Source organism: Podarcis muralis, chromosome 3, assembly GCF_964188315.1.
Source record: "Podarcis muralis chromosome 3, rPodMur119.hap1.1, whole genome shotgun sequence".
Taxonomy (NCBI): domain Eukaryota; kingdom Metazoa; phylum Chordata; class Lepidosauria; order Squamata; family Lacertidae; genus Podarcis; species Podarcis muralis.
This window is the reverse complement of record NC_135657.1, coordinates 50118451-50136281: the sequence shown is the minus strand read 5'-3', so window position 1 is coordinate 50136281 and position 17831 is coordinate 50118451. Positions and strand designations below refer to the sequence as shown.

Below are 17831 nucleotides of genomic sequence, written 5' to 3'. Positions count from 1 at the left end.
AGAGAGGAAGTTTACCATAAGCAAACTAAAAATAATAATAAAGGACAGAAATGTGAGGGCCTAACTGGACGGGGCGCAGGCTTCCTGGTCTACCCCCTATCAGAGCCCCTGCTGATGAGCATTCCCCAATGGAAAGTCACTACAGCTCCAAACCACATGCCTTAGAATAAACCATTGACTGCACGAAGCAATAGAAACTAAGGAAACCCAGAATCACAGGGCACCTGAACATCCAGGAACTCAAAGAACAAGTTTCCCAATATGTTGCTGAGAAGATATTTATTTCCTAGCTTTCTGACACACCCTTCTCATTAAGTGCCTTCTATCACATGGGAGAAGAAAAGGGCGGACACCACTTAGGTACATGATTCAGCACATAGCAATAAAATTACTTTAATCTAATAGTGTTCCTGGAAAGTTGCAGATTTAAGTGCTCCATGCGTTGCTCTGTTCCCCCAAGTGTCAATTGCCACTTTGGTAGGAATAGTGGCATTTTCAGCACTGAAAACTATTGTGCTGCTATCACTTTAATGCTTCATCCAATGAATGCTATCATCCTTTTCACTTGACAGCTGGCGGTGACAAATCTTGTAAGCCATCACATATATAAAGAGAAGTTCCATGTAGCTCATTGAAATGACAACAAAAACACCTTTTATGCCACAATTCCATCAAAAATTAAAGCTGTGTATAACAACACACAACCAGATTCACAGATCACTGGCTAACGGTAAAGAAAAGGTGTCTCCCTCTTTCAACTGTCTGCATAAGAAACTTAGAAAAGTTTTCAGCAAAGGGCTAAAAGTTAATCCGGAGGGCACCTGCTGAAACTCTGTTGGAAGAGCATTCCAGAAGGCTGGGCTGATGGCACTGAAGGAATGGATTTGTACTGAGCCTCACAAACTTGGGGGATAACCAAAGGCGCTCCTGTAGAGGATCTCAGTGTGTGAGACGGGGTATAAGTGTTCAGGCGGCCTCCTCTTAAAGCCTACTTTGGCTTTTTGAAGTAATTGCTACCGCCAAAACCAAGTTGGGTATGAAATTTGAAATGCACTTTTAAGAATAGCATTCCAGGCAAAAACACATTGAACCTTGAAATGAGGGCCACATTAAAATTTCTGAAGGATAAAAAATCCTTTCTGAAGGAATCCCAGTAGTGCAAGGGTGAGGAACCTCACCCCTGGGCAGAGGAAGGAGAGGTAGCAAATGCCTTTCAGGCCTTCCAATCTGGCATATAAGACTGTGCGCAGGCTACAGTACAAAATAAGAGTCCACTTGCTGCCCTACCCACCACTGGCATGTGGCCCCTGGATGGCTGCTATTAAGGAATGTGACCCTTGGTCTGAAAAGGCCCCACCCCCACAGATACGATCAGTGCCAGATTTACTTATAAGCTAAACAAGCTATAGCTTAGGGCCCACTCTCTTGGGGGGCCAAAAAAAAATGTTAAGGAAAAAAATTGGATGTACATTTCCAAAATCTAAGATAAAAAAACAAATAAAATAAAACCTACATATAGCAACAGTGTTTTGTGTTGTGTAAGTCATGGGCCCCGCCTGCTAGCCTGCTCCCTAAAATATCACTGGTTTGCTCATTTCTATATATAGGGTGCCTACATTCTCCATGGACTGGTTACATGGCAACATGTAGCATGCAGCTGCAGACTGCAATGCAGCACAGTTGAATGTAGGTCAAGCTGTTGTACCTGTTATCTAATATTAAAGAGTGCTTGTAGACTTTTTACAAGATCGGGCAGCATAGACTAAGGGTATGAGTCTTATGCCTACTGATTGATTTCATGTAATACATAATTTATTTGTTTTGATCCCATTATAAAATTACTTTAGAAAAATTTTCATCTTTATTATTTAGTAGGCCTATATTATTGTTTACTAGTACAGTTCCCTATTACCCCCACTTGCTACTATAATACTATATATAAATATGATAATTATATTAAATATTTTACTTACTTATAAAGGGCCTCATCAAACCTAAATCCGGCCCTGGATACAATGTTATAATCATCCTATTGAGAAAGGTGGGGACAGGACCTTTCAGCAATATTTCAGACTCCATTCAGACATCTTATCAGTATGGCAGCAAAATCTGAGCTATATGCTTGCTGACCTTCCAATCGCTTCTAGCTCCACAGTACAGAATCTTGATACCTTATCTACCATTCTAGACTCCCACCATGTGCTCTCCCCTGCTGTCCATTTGCCTACAAACTCCTGAACCCACCAGGACTTTAAGATACATTCTGGATCTCCCATCACCACTAGGAAATGGGTTTTGGTAGATGTTATTATCCTTGGTCAGGAGACTGAGGCTGTTGTGATGTGGTCAAAGGGACCTGATCCACGTGCTGAACCACACGACAAACATGGTGTTCAACATGGTGACCATAACATCACATGTTATTAGGACTACAGTTTTACCAGATATAACCAATTCCAGAAATGGCTTCTGCTGTTGAAACATTTATTTACATTTATGCATTCAACAGAAATATACTACCACACACTTGCATACTAAACTCATCTCTCTAGTGCTATAAATAAGCCTTATTGTAATGGTGGGGAAAATGATTCACGCATATTTAGCAAGTAGGAAATTATTTCTTGGTTCACATGCTCCGTGGTGAGAAAAGATAAAACAGACTCAGTGACCTCGCCCTGAACCCCAGCTACTAACAAGAATAAAATGGGAAACTGAACAACATTTTATTTTCTGTAAGGGCAAATAGTATTATCTTTGTTACTCAGACTGAGTTACCGTATCTACAGCAGACAGAGTGCCACTCTTCCCCCCACCTCATGATTCAATTTTCCCCCACCCCATCATAGTCAGTATGTGGCTTTCTTTGGTTCTGCTGTTTGGCCATTGTGAATACAAAATGCAAGTATATCTTCAGGCAGTGGAGGCAACAAACTGGCAAGTCAGAGATGCTCCTTCCTTTTCTCAGAGAAAAGAAGAAGCCGTTATTTTTCTATAGCTGGGCCTGCAATTTGGTACCCCAAAATACCTCAGCTACAATTTATGGCTGGTGCAGACAATACTGACATTTGTTGACCCATTTATGTGTTCTTTTAGGGCCTGGGAAGCCAATGTGGTGCCTTCCAGATATTGGTGGACTCCAACTCCCATCAGCCTCAGGCAGCATGGTCAATGGTCGGGGGTGATGGGAGTTGTAGTCCAACAACATTCATGCATGCTACCCCTGTTTTAGGGGGAAGGCAATGAATAGTTATTATCTTTTGCATCTGCTTATATAAAGATGCAAAGTAGTCCTTATATTAGTGTGGTGCTTTTTAATTACTGATATAAATAAAGTGAAAAAAGGATGCTTGGTGAATATTCCTAGGTTTAATTAAAACTAAGAGAGGGGTGGTTTTCTATTCATTCTTACTCCCAGCTGAAAATAAATGGAAGCAGGTATGGGCTGATTGGCAATATTCTTTAAAAGTCCCAGATATGCAATTGCACAGAAGCAAGAAAGCTTTGTATATCTGTTTGTGTGTAATGGTGAGAACAGAGAGTTTTACCTGACATGATGTTGGGTGCAAAGCTTTCTAAATCATACTGACTAGTGTTGAAACCTATTTACTTACTTACTTACTTTTCAGAAATACCCCACTTATAAAAGAAACTCAAAGCGGCTGACAAAAATCATGGACTCCATAAAACACAATAAAAAATGATGACATCTTAATTACAGGTGTCTCTAGGGTACAGGCAATTGTTAACAAAGTGATGATTTACCTAACATCTCAAGATCTCAAGCCATGTAGGGCTTTGTAGGTCAAAAAGAGTGCATTAAATTGGGCCCAGGAGCAAACCAAAGACCATTGCAGGTAAGAAAGGACTGGTGCAATGTGTTCACAGTAATGGAATCATGTGACATGCATCATCATCGTTACATTGCTTCCTCACCCTGCCACTCAGCAGCAGCCAAGAACGTGGAGCAGCGTGATGTGATGATACCACATCAGAGGCTTCCATCAGTTCATATTTTCAGGGAGAGAAAGGGGAACTTCTTTTCACCTGCAACTTCATTGTGGGTGTCATCATGCCCTTCAAGGCTGAATTCAAAGATGTAGACCTGAGGCGTAATCAATGCTGTCACACTCAGGGATGGCATAGGCATGGGGTAAAGTTAATTAGTCTGTGCACAACAAGGGAACTATGAGAAAGAAACAGCCCACCGCCTCTCCACAGGAAGGAGGCAATACACCAAATAACAAACCAGGAATCAGTGCCATTTGTTCATCAGTAAGCCTAAAATAAACGTAAATACTATAAGTGGAGATTATAAAGGGAGATAGAAGGAAGGTTTCAAAACACCTGCTAAATGTTTCAATTTCCACCTTCCTTTGTCATACATGATAAGCAGAAAGCTATACGACTAGCCTGCTTTATCCACAGCTACCTATCTTGATTCAGAGAAATGAAAGATCCAAACCCATAATGTAGTATCTAGAATGATGTGTTGTTTTATGCCAGAGGAATACATACAGCAACTTCAAATACAACAAAGTATTTTGCCTATTAACAGCAGGCTGTATTGTACATACATTTGGAGCCCAATTAAACTTCCTACCTTTCAGAGTTGCTTTCTTAAGTACCTTCATTGCATACAGTTGCCCAGCATCAGATCCTTTAACTTTCCTCACTAAAAACACCTGAAGTGAAAAAAGCACAAAAGGCAATAAATTAATGTATGTTTATTATTGTTGTTGTTCATTTCATTTCTACGCCCCTTTGTTTTTAAGAAAAATACCCTCCAAAGCAATAACCTATATTAAAACATCAAAAAAATAATCCAGAATAAAACATTACTAAAGAAAGTCAAATATAAAGTATACATTCCAAGCAGCATAATTAACAGGAAACTAAAATATTATCTTAAAGATTTCAAAAGAAAGCATTACAGTGGTGCCTCGCAAGACGAAATTAATCCGTTCCGTGAGTCTCTTCGTCCTGCGTTTTTTTCGTCTTGCGAAGCACGGCTATTAGCGGCTTAGCGGCTTAGCGGCTATTAACGGCTATTAACGGTTTAGCGGCTTTAAGAAAAAGGAAACAAACTCGCAAGACGTTTCGTCTTGCGAAGCAAGCCCATAGGGAAATTCGTCTTGCGGAACGGCTCAAAAAACGGAAAACCCTTTCGTCTAGCGAGTTTTTCGTCTTGCGAGGCATTCGTCTTGCGGGGCACCATTGTACAAAGGAGGTCAACTACAGAATGCACATTTAACACAGCAAAGTTAACCAACTTAAAACAAAAATCTGAAACATGTTTACATGAATTGTTTTTGTAGCATTCATGCACTGGAAAGTAATACTGATTAAATTTCAAGTACAGTAAATGTGTAACCTCATTTCATAAAAACCATTCCCAACCTGGTGCCCTTCAGGTGTTCAAGCACAACTCCCATTATTCCAGACCATTGGCCTTGTCGGTGAGGCTGCTGGGTGCTGTAGTGCAACAACATCTGAAGAGAGCTAGGTTGCTACAGAATGTGGAAAAGGCCTTCAGTGTTAGTTACTAGTCATTTGTTAGCTGTTCCCTGATATAGAGTGTATTATCAGATTTTATTGTATTCCCCTCAAAACAGATGAGTCAGACAGGGAACACTGTGTGCTAAGAGAACATGAAAATAATTATAAAACTGCAGAAAAATACAACAAATGGCAATGTGTTCTCTTTCAAAACACCACTATGCCTTATTGCTTTTAAAGGGAACCATGATCTGCAAAATAATTTCCTATAACTCCATCAACTAAAAAGAAAGAAAGAAGCGGAACTCTTTTGTGGAGCCATTTTAACACACACACACACACACTGCAGTGGTTTGGCCAGGGGCAGGAACATTAGCCATTGTATTGGAGATCATATGGTTGTGGCTGCAGAGTAAACATATTACTTATCTTTAAAGAGGGATTAGATTTGAAAAGGCAAATGAGGATGGAAGCGGGGCAGGAATCAGAACAGATTATACACAGGCAGGATGACACCCAAGACCCGGCTTGTCTCCCTTTCCACTGCAAGACCACATTGTGCCTCCCACATGGCATGGGTGGAAGGAGCCATTCAGTTTCCATGGTCAGGCAGCCCTGCTGTATCATGGCACAGAGCAGACCTGGACTGACAGGCTCAATCAGTGCTTTGGACAGTTTTCAGAGTGGGGCTAGGGAGCAGAACATAAAATACATGGTGACATGTCAACATCAGTGTGCTGTAAATTTCCCTATCCCACTCAGTTGGTTACAAGACAGGGAAACTGGCAGTGCAATGACATCTCCTTATCTATTTTGCCTTACTAAACATTACCAAAGAAGAGTGGAAGAGACGATGACATAGTGCTAATGCTTTGATGTCAGCCAAGCATCAACTGTAGCATCTGTTTTGCCCAAAGTGACCTGATGATCAAAGTGTTGAGGACTTATAGTACTTACAAATTTAAGTTAAATGTGCTAAGTAAGAAGGAGGGAAGATGAGCATATTTCCTTCCAGTGCATCTTACTGCTTTGGAAGAGACTAAAAAGAGGGGGAAAGTTACTCAAACCTCATTGACTGTTTCTCCCTCAGAATCTCCAAAGCAGATCTTAAGAGGGTATGAGCTAAGGATCAAGTTGTTTCTTGAATTTAGTGCTGATTCCAGATTGCACCTTAGCATATTGCACATTGTAAAATCTTACCTTTCCATAGGAGCCTTGCCCCAACACTTTGAGCAGCTCAAACTGTGATGGGTCTGCCTTTTCAAAACCTTCTTTTACATGATGACTGATGTCTATCTCCTTCACAATACCTTCTTCCTGTGAATAAGAGAGAAACAAAGCAAAGCACACTTCTTAGCATGGATAAAACAAATTATATCACTTATTCTAACATTCTAACATTATTTCTTTTCGTTTTTTTACTGAGAGACCAAGAATCCTACTCCTAAAACTATTAACACCCTCTCTTTTTCACACAATTTTTTTTGTAGAATATATTGAGTCTGAATGTGAGAATCAAACTCTGTCTTACTTCTACCTGGGATATATAGCTAGCTAAAAAGAGAACCTGTAAATTGAAACAAAAGAATCAGTTCCTGAAGCTGTTGGGCTCAGCCAATCAGCCGAGCACAGATCACATATTTTGTTAAAACTAGGAACAGGGAAAGAATAGGTACATTTTTATGCTACTGCATTCTTAGAGCACTTGGGCCTCAGAATGCCTGCCAGCAGACATCACACGTGTTCATCTCTATAGAATCAAAGAATTGTAAGGTACCCAAAGGGTTATCTAGCACAACCCCATGCAATGCAGGAATCAGAATTAAAGAATCCCTGGCAGAGGCCCATCCAACTTCTGTTTAAAAACTTCCATCACCTTCTGAGCTATAGTCCATTTCACTGTAGAACAGTTCTTAGTGTCAGAAAGTTATTCCTAATGTGGAATTTCCTAATGTGGAATCTCCTTTAATGTAATTTGAACCCATTGGTTCAAACTGTAATATTTTCGGTTATAAAGGTGGATGAAAGAAACCTTGATTATAGGTAGGCAACGGAGAGAAAATATTGCTTCATACTCTCCAGGAAGTAGAAAGAGATGTTGCCTACACTCATCTCTCCATACAAAGAAATCTGCAAATTACGCAGGTCATCAGAAAAACAAGGACACAGCACTATCTGTTTTTTGCTGGCATTTGCAGAGGCAGCATCAGCCCAGATAAATAAAAGATAAAAAAGCAGCCTTCCTCCCTTTTACCTCCACAGTCTGAACTTTTCCACTTCTTATGCACTTCTTTGCTACTGATACTTTTAAAAGTTCATTTGATAAGACAATGCAACTACCTGAGTGCAGCGGCGGAGGAAGTCGCTCGGGTGCCTGGGGTGGCGCGCCCATAGGGACGGGGTGAGCCACCCATAGGAGCAGGGCGAACTGGGGGCCTCCGGAGTCTGCCTACCTCCTCCCACTCAACTGCCCTACAGCTGGGGGAGAGGCAGTGGGCGGACTGTTTGGGCAGCGCAGAGCCTGCGTGCGCCCAAGCCACTGCGTCTCCCTCAGGAGAGACACGTGGCTTGGGTGCGCTGCAGGCCCCGCAGTAAGTGCAGCCCGGCAATTTGTCACCCCCTCAGTGGTGACACCCAGGGTGGCCCGCACCCATCGCACCTCTTCCTCTGCCCCTGCCTGAGCGCTAAAGAAAGGGTAGTAGCTTCCACATTCTAAACAGAGGGTAAGTTTTTAAAACTGAGGAGAAGAAATCAACATCTGCTATGTTGGAAAGTTATCTGATGAAGGCTGCAGCTCACTTGTGCCCTACAGCTGGATTATCATTTGTGCATGGAATTTTATGCAGCAACATCTATATAGAATCATATAATTATTGTAAGTTAGTGTATTGTAGAGATGGGCTGGCCTTACACAGTAAGTTCTTACTGAAAGCTGAAAGGCTGGCTCATTTCACTATGGGGTATTTGTGTGTACTGTATTTCTATTTAAATTACAGTAATTATTTTTAAATCTGTACCTATACATATGAATTAACACTCTTTTGCTTCTTTTTTCATTATGCATTTTTTCCCCTCTTTGGGGGATGGTTTGATCCTGCCTTGTCCTTGTTATCTATAATTTAAGCAAACTGTAGGTCCCAGAGTTTCAATGTCATGGGAAACTGTGGTTTGTTTAGAATAAAAAGCAAAAGTTTCCAATTTCCTTCAGATAGAGAGAAAGGAGGAGAGGGGAAACAGAACTGCATCAGCCTGAGCTGACACAGCAATGAACAGGCACAGCAACATGGTGGGGCCAAGGGCCTGACCAGGGGCATTCTGAGGAATGGCTAAAGGTTGCTTTGAGCAGTGCCTGCCCAGTGCCTTAGTGCAGAAAAGAGGAGAAAGTGATGCCGGTCCCTGCTGCCATCTGACACCATCCGGCAAGCTTCAGGGTGTGTGGGGGTCCCTACCATATTCCAGGGTGGTATGCCTTACCTTTGAGAGGACCCTGCGCATATATTAGTGTGGGACAGGAAAGTTGGGATTTGCAAGTGCCAGGATTCTCGTGATGCAGGAGTCCTGGAAGCTTGTGGGATTTGTTTTGATAATATCTTTATTTACAAATGTAAAGGTTGGGGGTGAGGAGGAGCAGGCACGTAAGCAGTGCTAGTTCCTAAAATAGCACCAGTCCCTCCAAACAGCAGCAGCCCCTCAAGACAGCTTCCTGGCAAGCCACTGCAAGAGCTCTTTTTGTGACAAAACAGAAGCTGTAAAACTGTTCCCTTCAGCAACTACCTAGGCAGAGGGGCTGTGACCTGAATTCCAGTGGCCTGGAGTAATTACCAGCCATCAGAGACCATACAAGACAAGCACCTTCTGCTCTCAAGTTATACAAAGACCTAGAGAGAAGGTTGTTTTGCAGAAGCCTGGAAGCACACTCACAACAAACAGAGAACGCTTAATGCTCAGGTTGTCCAAGTGTTTTTGGAGTGAGGTCTAAATATTCCAGAAGATTTACAGATACTTTCACCATGTTTATGTAGCTTGGTGGATTTATGTAGCAGGGTTTTTTCCCCACAGCCATTTAGCTAAATGCCTTAACCTCATCATTCTGCCAAAGCAAAGGTATTTGAATTTATGATATTCCATTACAAGCTGCTACAAAATTTCTTGCACAATGAACACTCAATTAGCAGATTTTCATTTTCCTTTATTAATCAAAGTAAACAAAATGCAGAAGAATTGTAAAACCTGATTTCCAAAAGAGAACTTTGTTGACTTTCATAATCTGAAAGATTCCACATCACCCTTCTGGAGGTATTTTGTGTTTCTATCAGTAAAAAGATAGGTGCATTTGACACATTCTCAAATGAATTACATCAATTGATTACGTACACCCTCAAATTAATTAGCATCTTGAGTTCAAATTACCATTTGTCTCTCATGATTCATGTAATAAACAGCATATTTTCATTGTATTAGAATATCCATTTCTTAAATATTAGTCAATGAAAATGTTTGATAACATTTACCTAATAGTAGAACCAACCCTCCACAGTGAGTTCATTACGGAAATGAAATCTGAACCAAGTTCTTGCAGACTGAGAGCTCATTCTCCTAGACACCATATGCAACCGCTTCAAGTTAGGAAACGTTGCAGCTTTCTCCCCTGGGATCCACGGCTACTTTGATCTCTTCAACACATTTTGCCTTACTGCCTTACTGCTTGCATACCCTTCTTGCTCCTTTCCATCATGAAGAAAAGTTTGGATTTCATCTCCCACTTTATCACTAACCTAAGTACTCTCAAAGTGGCTAACTTTCTCCTCAAAGAATCATAGAATCGGAATAGACCACAAGGGCCATCGAGTCCAACCCCCTGCCAAGCAGGAAACACCATCAAAGCACTCCTTTTCCTTCCTTCCCCACAACAAACACTCTGTGAGGTGAGTGAGGCTGAGAGACTTCAAAGTGTGACTAGCCCAAGGTCACCCAGCAGCTGCATGTGGAGGAGCGGAGACGCGAACCCAGTTCACCAGATTACGAGACTACCACTCTTAACCACTACAGCACAGTGGCTCTCAAGTCCTACTGCACTGCAGCTTTTTTGGACAGCTCCACTACACGGCAGCACAAGAGGTTTTCTGAACTTCTTGAGGTACTAATTCCTTGTTCAGAGTCCATGGAATAAGAGGACAGATAGATATCCCAGGTGTTCTGGATTTATATATTCAGACTTCAGAGAGACATCCAGTGCAAACAGGCTATTGAATCACTGAGTAAATGCAACTCCAACCCATTACAAACGAAGCTGGATTTACTGTGTTAAAACATTTTTTCCCCTTCAAAAAAGAGCAACACCATAGCTGTTGTCCTAAGCCTGGTTATCTGAAGTCACTGAGACCTGACCCTGTTCACAAGATGATGGGGGTGGGGAGGCACATTAATTCCATCTCCTCCATCAAATCTCCTCACTTAGTCCCACTGCCCTCCACGCATTGGAGGGCAAATATTTGCAGTGGGGAGTCATTGTGGGGGCTCCCTGTGCTTATTTAGAGCCTAGCATGTTCATGGTCCTCTATGAGTGTGGCAGGCAGCAGGGCTGGGCAACAGGGATTTAATGGAGAGGGTGCAGCTAGTGAACACATCCCTCCTGATTTTAATTACATGATGAGAGCAATGGCTACTTAGGACCTTAATTGTCAGTAATCATGTTTAGGAGTAGGATGCTAAGCTGAAAAGTGCTCCACTTTCTCAGCTGCTTGTAAAACCGACGTGCTGCTATCACTTGCTGGGTGAGAACATAACTCAGGAACATCTGACTCCGGCCACAATGGAATCTTTTGTGATGACAGCCTTAGTCGAAACTGCTTTAAGTCAAAACTGCCACAGAGCAAAGGCCAGCATGTCATCGGGCAAACTGAATTAAATGGACATATTTTCTCCCAAACATAAGACCTCTTGTGATCAATGTTGTTCGTGCCCATTGACGCACAAAGAGCGCCACTGTCCTTGCCAATTAAGTGAGCCAGCAATCGGCTACTGTGCCATGACTTGTAGCTCTTTGTGCTAAGTCTTGTTGTGGAGATTTGATTTCAGCGGGGGAATGCAGTTAGTGTCTTTAGCTCTTTTGTTGCAGCAAGAAACATACTTCAGCAAAGCACCATCTAAATAAAGCACTCTCTATGGTGAGTAAATGAAGTTCTGTGAAGAGCAACAACAGGAGAAAATGCCAAGGGGGGATGAATAATTGGTTCTGAAGATGGAGGGACTGGTGAAGAAGAAGAATTTGTCAGCAAGGCAGGAGAGAATGATTTTAGATTGGGCATTACTTAGTATGTTTTGGTTTCGTATGGCCTGCCTTTAGTTGGATATATTACTGAATTTTTGTTATTTGTTTACTTGTTGCTGTGGTTCCATAACAATTTGGAAACTCTTAAAAAACAATAATAATTTTTTAAAGAGAGGCAGGAGAAACAGAAAAACAGCTATAAGCGTATTCTGTAAATTCCACGATGTCAGCAACCCTTCATTTTTTCTTTACAACATCCTCTTATTCCTAGCCCACAGTGACAAGCAAATTTCATTTTCTGGAACAGCAACATTTAGCAATTGCTATGATAGGCAATAGGCAGTCTGTGGTTAAATCTGGTTGTAGAGATTTTCAGTGTAAGTGAGGAGAGTGTGCAAGATGGACAGGACTGGAATACATTTTAGAGCCCCAAACCATCCTTTTGAAGATGCTTGTTGAATCCCTTGTTCCTTTAAGCAGGAAATCTGGGCCTGAGTTCAACATCAGGTCCTCCTCTTTTCCTACACACATCCTCCTTATTCCAGTACTTCTTCCCCACTTCCATTTCTCCTCTCCCTGTGCTCCTGTTTTGTCCTGACTTTCTCTGTGCCAGCAATCCTTTGCTTCCTGTAGGCTTCTCAGCCTGAAAATATGACCCTGCTTCTTGCTACACTGTGACAAAGATAAGTATTCCTCCAACCCCTTTGTAAAGGGGTTCCTTCTTCCTTCTGCAGCTACTTCCCCACTCTATATGCTGATGGAGGAGGCAATTCAAAGTGCTGGATTTGACCTATAAAGCCTTAAACAGCTCAGGACTGCAATACCTCAAGGACCGCCTCTTTCCATATGAACCTACCTGGACCCTGCGATCATCTTCCGAGGCCCTCCTTTGTGTGCTGCCTCCTCGAGAGGTCTGGAGGGTGGCAACACGAGAACGGGCCTTTACTGCAGTGGCTCCCCGTCTATGGAATGCTCTCCCCAGGGAAGTTTGCCTGGCGCCTTCATTATATACTTTTAGGTGCCAAGAAAAACATTCCTTTTTAACCAGGCTTTGGGTTGATCTTATTGACATCCAATACCCTTTTAGAATGTGGTTCTTTTGGGGGGGGGGGGTTTACTGGATTATTGTTTTTGGTTTGATTTCATATGCTGTGGTCTTGTTTGTGGGTATAGGGCATGTATAAATTGAATAAACAACAACATCATCCCTGGTGACTGGTCATCATCACTGCACTATGCCACTTCTGGCTTGCCAATGTTTACATCTTGTTGGGCCAGACGTGGTGGAGTGCAGAGATTAGCATCAGTCACAATCAATCCTTTAAGATGGCCCTTGGATGATCACCAGCCCATGTGTGTTATGAACATCAGTAAGTTAGGAAGGAAAGGCATTGGCTCCTTACCCTCACTTGCTGCAAAGAACTGACCATCTGATCAATCCAGCTGCTGACTACTGCTCTAAATTCTTAGTACTCTAGGACAGTGTTCCCCAACCTTGGGCCTCCAGCTGTTTTGGACTACAATTCTCATCATCCTTGACCACTGGTCTTGCTAGCGAGGGATGATGGGAGTTGTAGTCCAAAAACAGCTGGAGACCCAAGGTTGGGGAACACTGCTCTAGGAGAGATAGTCTTGCATGGAGTACCATTCTAAATAAATGAGGAAAACAACCCATACTTTTAAATAGAGCAAATGCAGGTGTTTATTATATAAGGTTTGTTGATGACAGCACTAGTAGAGGGGGAAATGTCAAATATATTCCGCAATGACAGATTTTAAGTGAGAACTGGGTGTCACTGTCTGCGGCAGCTAATCAGCAAGATGAAGCACAAGTGGAACAATAATTATCCCCTCTTAATCATCCAGACCTGTCTATCACCTCTTCAATAAATATGAAGTTGCTAGACAAGTATTTCACAATGAAAATACAACATCCAGGCGTGTTCCAGTTGGACTGTCTCTCCCTCCCCACAGTCGCCAATTTTACATGTTATACTGTTGGTCTTAGTAATAATTTAGTACTATTTATCCATTGCATTTATATACTGCCTTTCTGCCAAGGCACCCAAGGAAGTACATAGATGCAGTGAATAAATAAATAATATATTTCTTTTTGTGCACACTTTCCTCTAATACATGCATTTCTTTGAATGCTATTTGGTTGGAGAACTGCATCACAAAATTCAGATAACTGTGGATTTTAATGGACGGCTGTTTTTCAGTTCTCATATTATTTCAAAAACAATGTATTTGATAAATTCAGCTTTATATGCAAACTGAAATAAATTTATTCCACACCTCTAGTTACAACTGTACTGTAACACGACACACTTTACACGAAACCAGTACAACCGAAACTGTGGCACATCGTGCCTCATAACATCTAATTTCTTCTGCAATACAGCCTACAAAAGAAGGCTACGGAGTCTAGGCAATGATGTCTACAGTTTCAAAGATTTGATGCCTTCCTTATGCTTATTTGAAATAATAGAATTAGCTCTTTTGTATAGCCTTTTCCTCTTCCCCTTCCCAGGGTCTCTGTGGCTACAGATATGCTTCCTATTCTGACCTAGATCAGGAAAAAGAGAAGATAGGGCTCCCTCACGCTCCCAAAATAAAATGGCAGAGTGCATGAAGGGCACACACGTTTCCCTTTCGCTAACTGCCTTTATTACTAAATGCACTGATCTACAATTTAAAATAACTTTTTAGAAAGTACCTTTTGCATTTGGAGGTGACAATTAACCTAGGTGGGTAGCCCATTTGCCACGCTTCCTTTGGGGAAAATGAAATGCCCTTTCTCATTCCTTCTTTCCCACTCCAATTGCAGAAATAGAAAAAACTTAAATGCCTCACAATTCCAGCACCGAACTAAGTAAACACTGAAATGAAATACCTACAAGGACACCTGAGAGGTGCAAAATATTGAAATACCTTTCTAAACTATTAAATATATCCTCAAAGAAGCCTGGACATGTTTCATTTCCTTGACAGCTATTTCCAATCATGAGACCAGATTGCACAGTTTGCACAGAGACATATGCATGTTTTCAAATCTCCAAGCTTTTTTTTTTGTTCTTTCATACACTCATTTTACCTCCCACTTCTTGGAGAATAACAAGATATTGAGCCAGTTTGGATGATCACATGAACCTGAGATAGGCTTGAGCCTTTTGCTTGCATATAGAGCAGTAGTACTCTATCCTTTACATCAGCTGCTATTAAACCAGGAAATATCTCATTAATCATAGTCTCAGAACCAGAATACTATGATTAGCCAGCTCTGGAACAGGCCAGGATATTAAGCTAACTTCACACCTTGGTTTACTTGGCTTGCTACAAAACTATTCACCATAGTTTAGGGTTGCCATATTTCAAAAAGTGAAAATCCGGACACTAAAGTTGTGGAGCTGTTTTGGCAATGTTTTGAGCTTTTGGGAGAGGGGGGAGGGGGGCAAAGTCTTTTAGCTTTTTTTTCTTTTCAAAATCTCAAAAAAAGAAGAAGTTTTAAATGTATTTTTGATATATTTTTAGGGTAATTAGTCCAAAATTAGTCCAAAAGTCATGGGTTGCCATACGCCTGGGTTTTGCCGGACATTGCTAACAATTTTTGGAAATTTCCCCCCAAAGCTATTTCCGACAGATGAATCCTGAACATGTGGCAACTCTACCATAGTTTCCCAGCTCAGACAGAACAGAAAGCTATGGTTCAGTAGAGACTTCCTGACTTGCCAGATTCTTGTGCAAGAGCAGCAGCAGTTGGTTAGAGTTTCCACAACAAAAATGCTTACTACCCAATATGCCACCCTTAGATTTTTTTGTGTCCCCCCCCCCTGCCGTGTGCACTAATGTAAAGGCATAGTAATTTGTCATGCAAAATTCTGCAGATAGAATTGTTCAAGTCACCCTCTGGAAAACAATACCACGGGGGGGGGGGATTTCATTTCACAACTTGAACCTGCTCATGTTGCGGGGGGGGGGGAGAAATCTTACTTGCCATATGTATGGAGAAATAAAAGAAGCACCAAGTTAGCACACCGGAAGAAGAAGAAGAAGAAGAAGAAGAAGAAGAAGAAGAAGAAGAATAGTAGTAGTAGTAGTAGTAGTTTGGGTTTGATATCCCGCTTTATCACTACCCTACGGAGTCTCAAAGTGGCTAACATTCTCCTTTCCCTTCCTCCCCCACAACAAACACTCTGTGAGGTGAGTGGGGCTGAGAGACTTCAAAGAAGTGTGACTAGCCCAAGGTCACCCAGCAGCTGCATGTGGAGGAGCGGAGACGCGAACCCGGTTCCCCAGATTACGAGTCTACTGCTCTTAACCACTACACCACGTTGGCGTAATGAATGAGGAAGAAGCCACTTGCAAGAGCAGTGTCACTTTTCTTCACAGGTCAAATCAGTGATTCAAGCAGACCATGCACCCTTTTTCTAGAAAGAAAATGCCATCCAGTGGATTACAGTCACCTGCTACTCATTGATTAAATATAATGGTCTCTGAAATGAATCACATAGCAGCCTTCTTTCAGAAATTGTACTATATATTCCAGGAAATTTATTTCCTTCTCATGTTCCAGGGCCTGATATTTGCACAATGACAAGAGATATCTGCTGAAGGACCAGTTCACAGCTGTGTAGTGACTCAGACAGCCAACAGGACAGAGCTGCCATGTCTTCTTTATCCTTGATGAGGCAGATAAAGACCCAAACTAGCTTAAATGCAGTAAGGCCCCTGAAGGCACATTGCAAGGAAAAATAACAAATCAAAACCCTTAACACAGGTTTGGAGTGAATTATAATGGGCACACAGGCACAAGAAACTCAGTGGAAAATAACTTTTAAAAGGATGTTCATTTTAATAGACCGGATGTTTTATTTAGGTGAGGTTAGGTCCTATTTTTTTAAATATAACTTGGCACATAGTTGAAATGATATGAAATAGCCACAATGCATTTCTGTTGTGAGTGAGCTTGATCTTTCTCTGTACATGAGCACAGCAGTATCTGGCTCCTTTGGGTTCACAGGATATGTAGAGGCTGATCCCAAGCTTCACCAGCCAGAGTAAACAATTACTAGGGAGCGCAGCAGTGTGGCCACTACAACAAGTTAGTCAAGATGGGAAAGGTCAACTATGATAAAGTGGTAGAACCATTGTTTTTAATGACTCTGCGGAATGCCATTTTAGAAGGAAAATAAAGGCTGAAAAGATTACTGCATGAAGGCTTTGTTCCACGGAAGTCCAGCGAATTATGCTTTGGTGAAGGGTTTTAAATTTTCTTAGTCTGTGTTCAATACAAAGGACAAACTAATCATAGAAATATTGCAATGCTAATAAATAATGGAAGGGAAATTTGATACCTTCTATCATTCATCTGCGGAAGGGGCTCTACTCAGGTTTCTACCTGCAAATTACAATTTGTGACAGTCACTTCTAGCCTGATTCATTTCAGGCACCCTCACTTTTTGAGTGAGGGACCATATCTTCCATGTATACAATAGCCACACACTTCATTATTGCTGCTGATGTAATCAGGAACAAATACAACTTTTCATAGCATAGAATCTAGTACAAGGTATCAAAGTTGGGAGATTTGCTATGAATTATGAGGTTTTAAAAAAAGATGTACACATCCAGTCGTAGTGGTAATACGTAGTTAATTTACGTAAGAAGGCTTTAACAAACACTGGTTTTTCTAAGCAAAACGTTTAAATCTGTTCTGTGACATGGCCAGTGTCATTATCTTGACATTCAGTAGCAACCTAGACCATGGACACAGAGGGCTAAGGTACCAGTGGTTGCTCTCTGAGGAGACACAGGACATGAGTCTCACAGCTGAGGCCGAGCTTAACAACCAGGGACCCCCTGAGTCCAGGGCTCCTGAGTATCAGAATCCTGAGCCTGCAAGTCATAAAGGTTCCATGAAAGGGCCAACATCTTCACCCCAAAGGACCTTATGCCCCATCAATCTGGCTCATCAATCCAGGCAGGGTTCCAAGCCAGAGGGCTGCCCTTTTGTGACTCTGCTTGCCTCAGCAAAGCCTGAGAAGAGTAGTCAGTGCCA

The 17831-nt window shown here is 41.7% G+C and overlaps 1 protein-coding gene across 3 annotated transcripts in view; it reads right to left on the bottom strand.

The window, feature by feature from the left end:
- Nucleotides 1–17831, bottom strand: part of RPS6KA2 (ribosomal protein S6 kinase A2) — a 172564-nt gene that overhangs the window by 57675 nt on the left and 97058 nt on the right. For all 3 annotated transcript variants that reach the window (XM_077925835.1, XM_077925836.1, XM_028723880.2), the window contains 2 exons: nt 6700–6816; nt 4604–4685 (listed from right to left, as the gene is read on the bottom strand). In XM_077925835.1, the coding sequence (XP_077781961.1) occupies nt 4604–4685; nt 6700–6816 (199 nt within the window). The remainder of the gene's footprint in view (nt 1–4603; nt 4686–6699; nt 6817–17831) is intronic.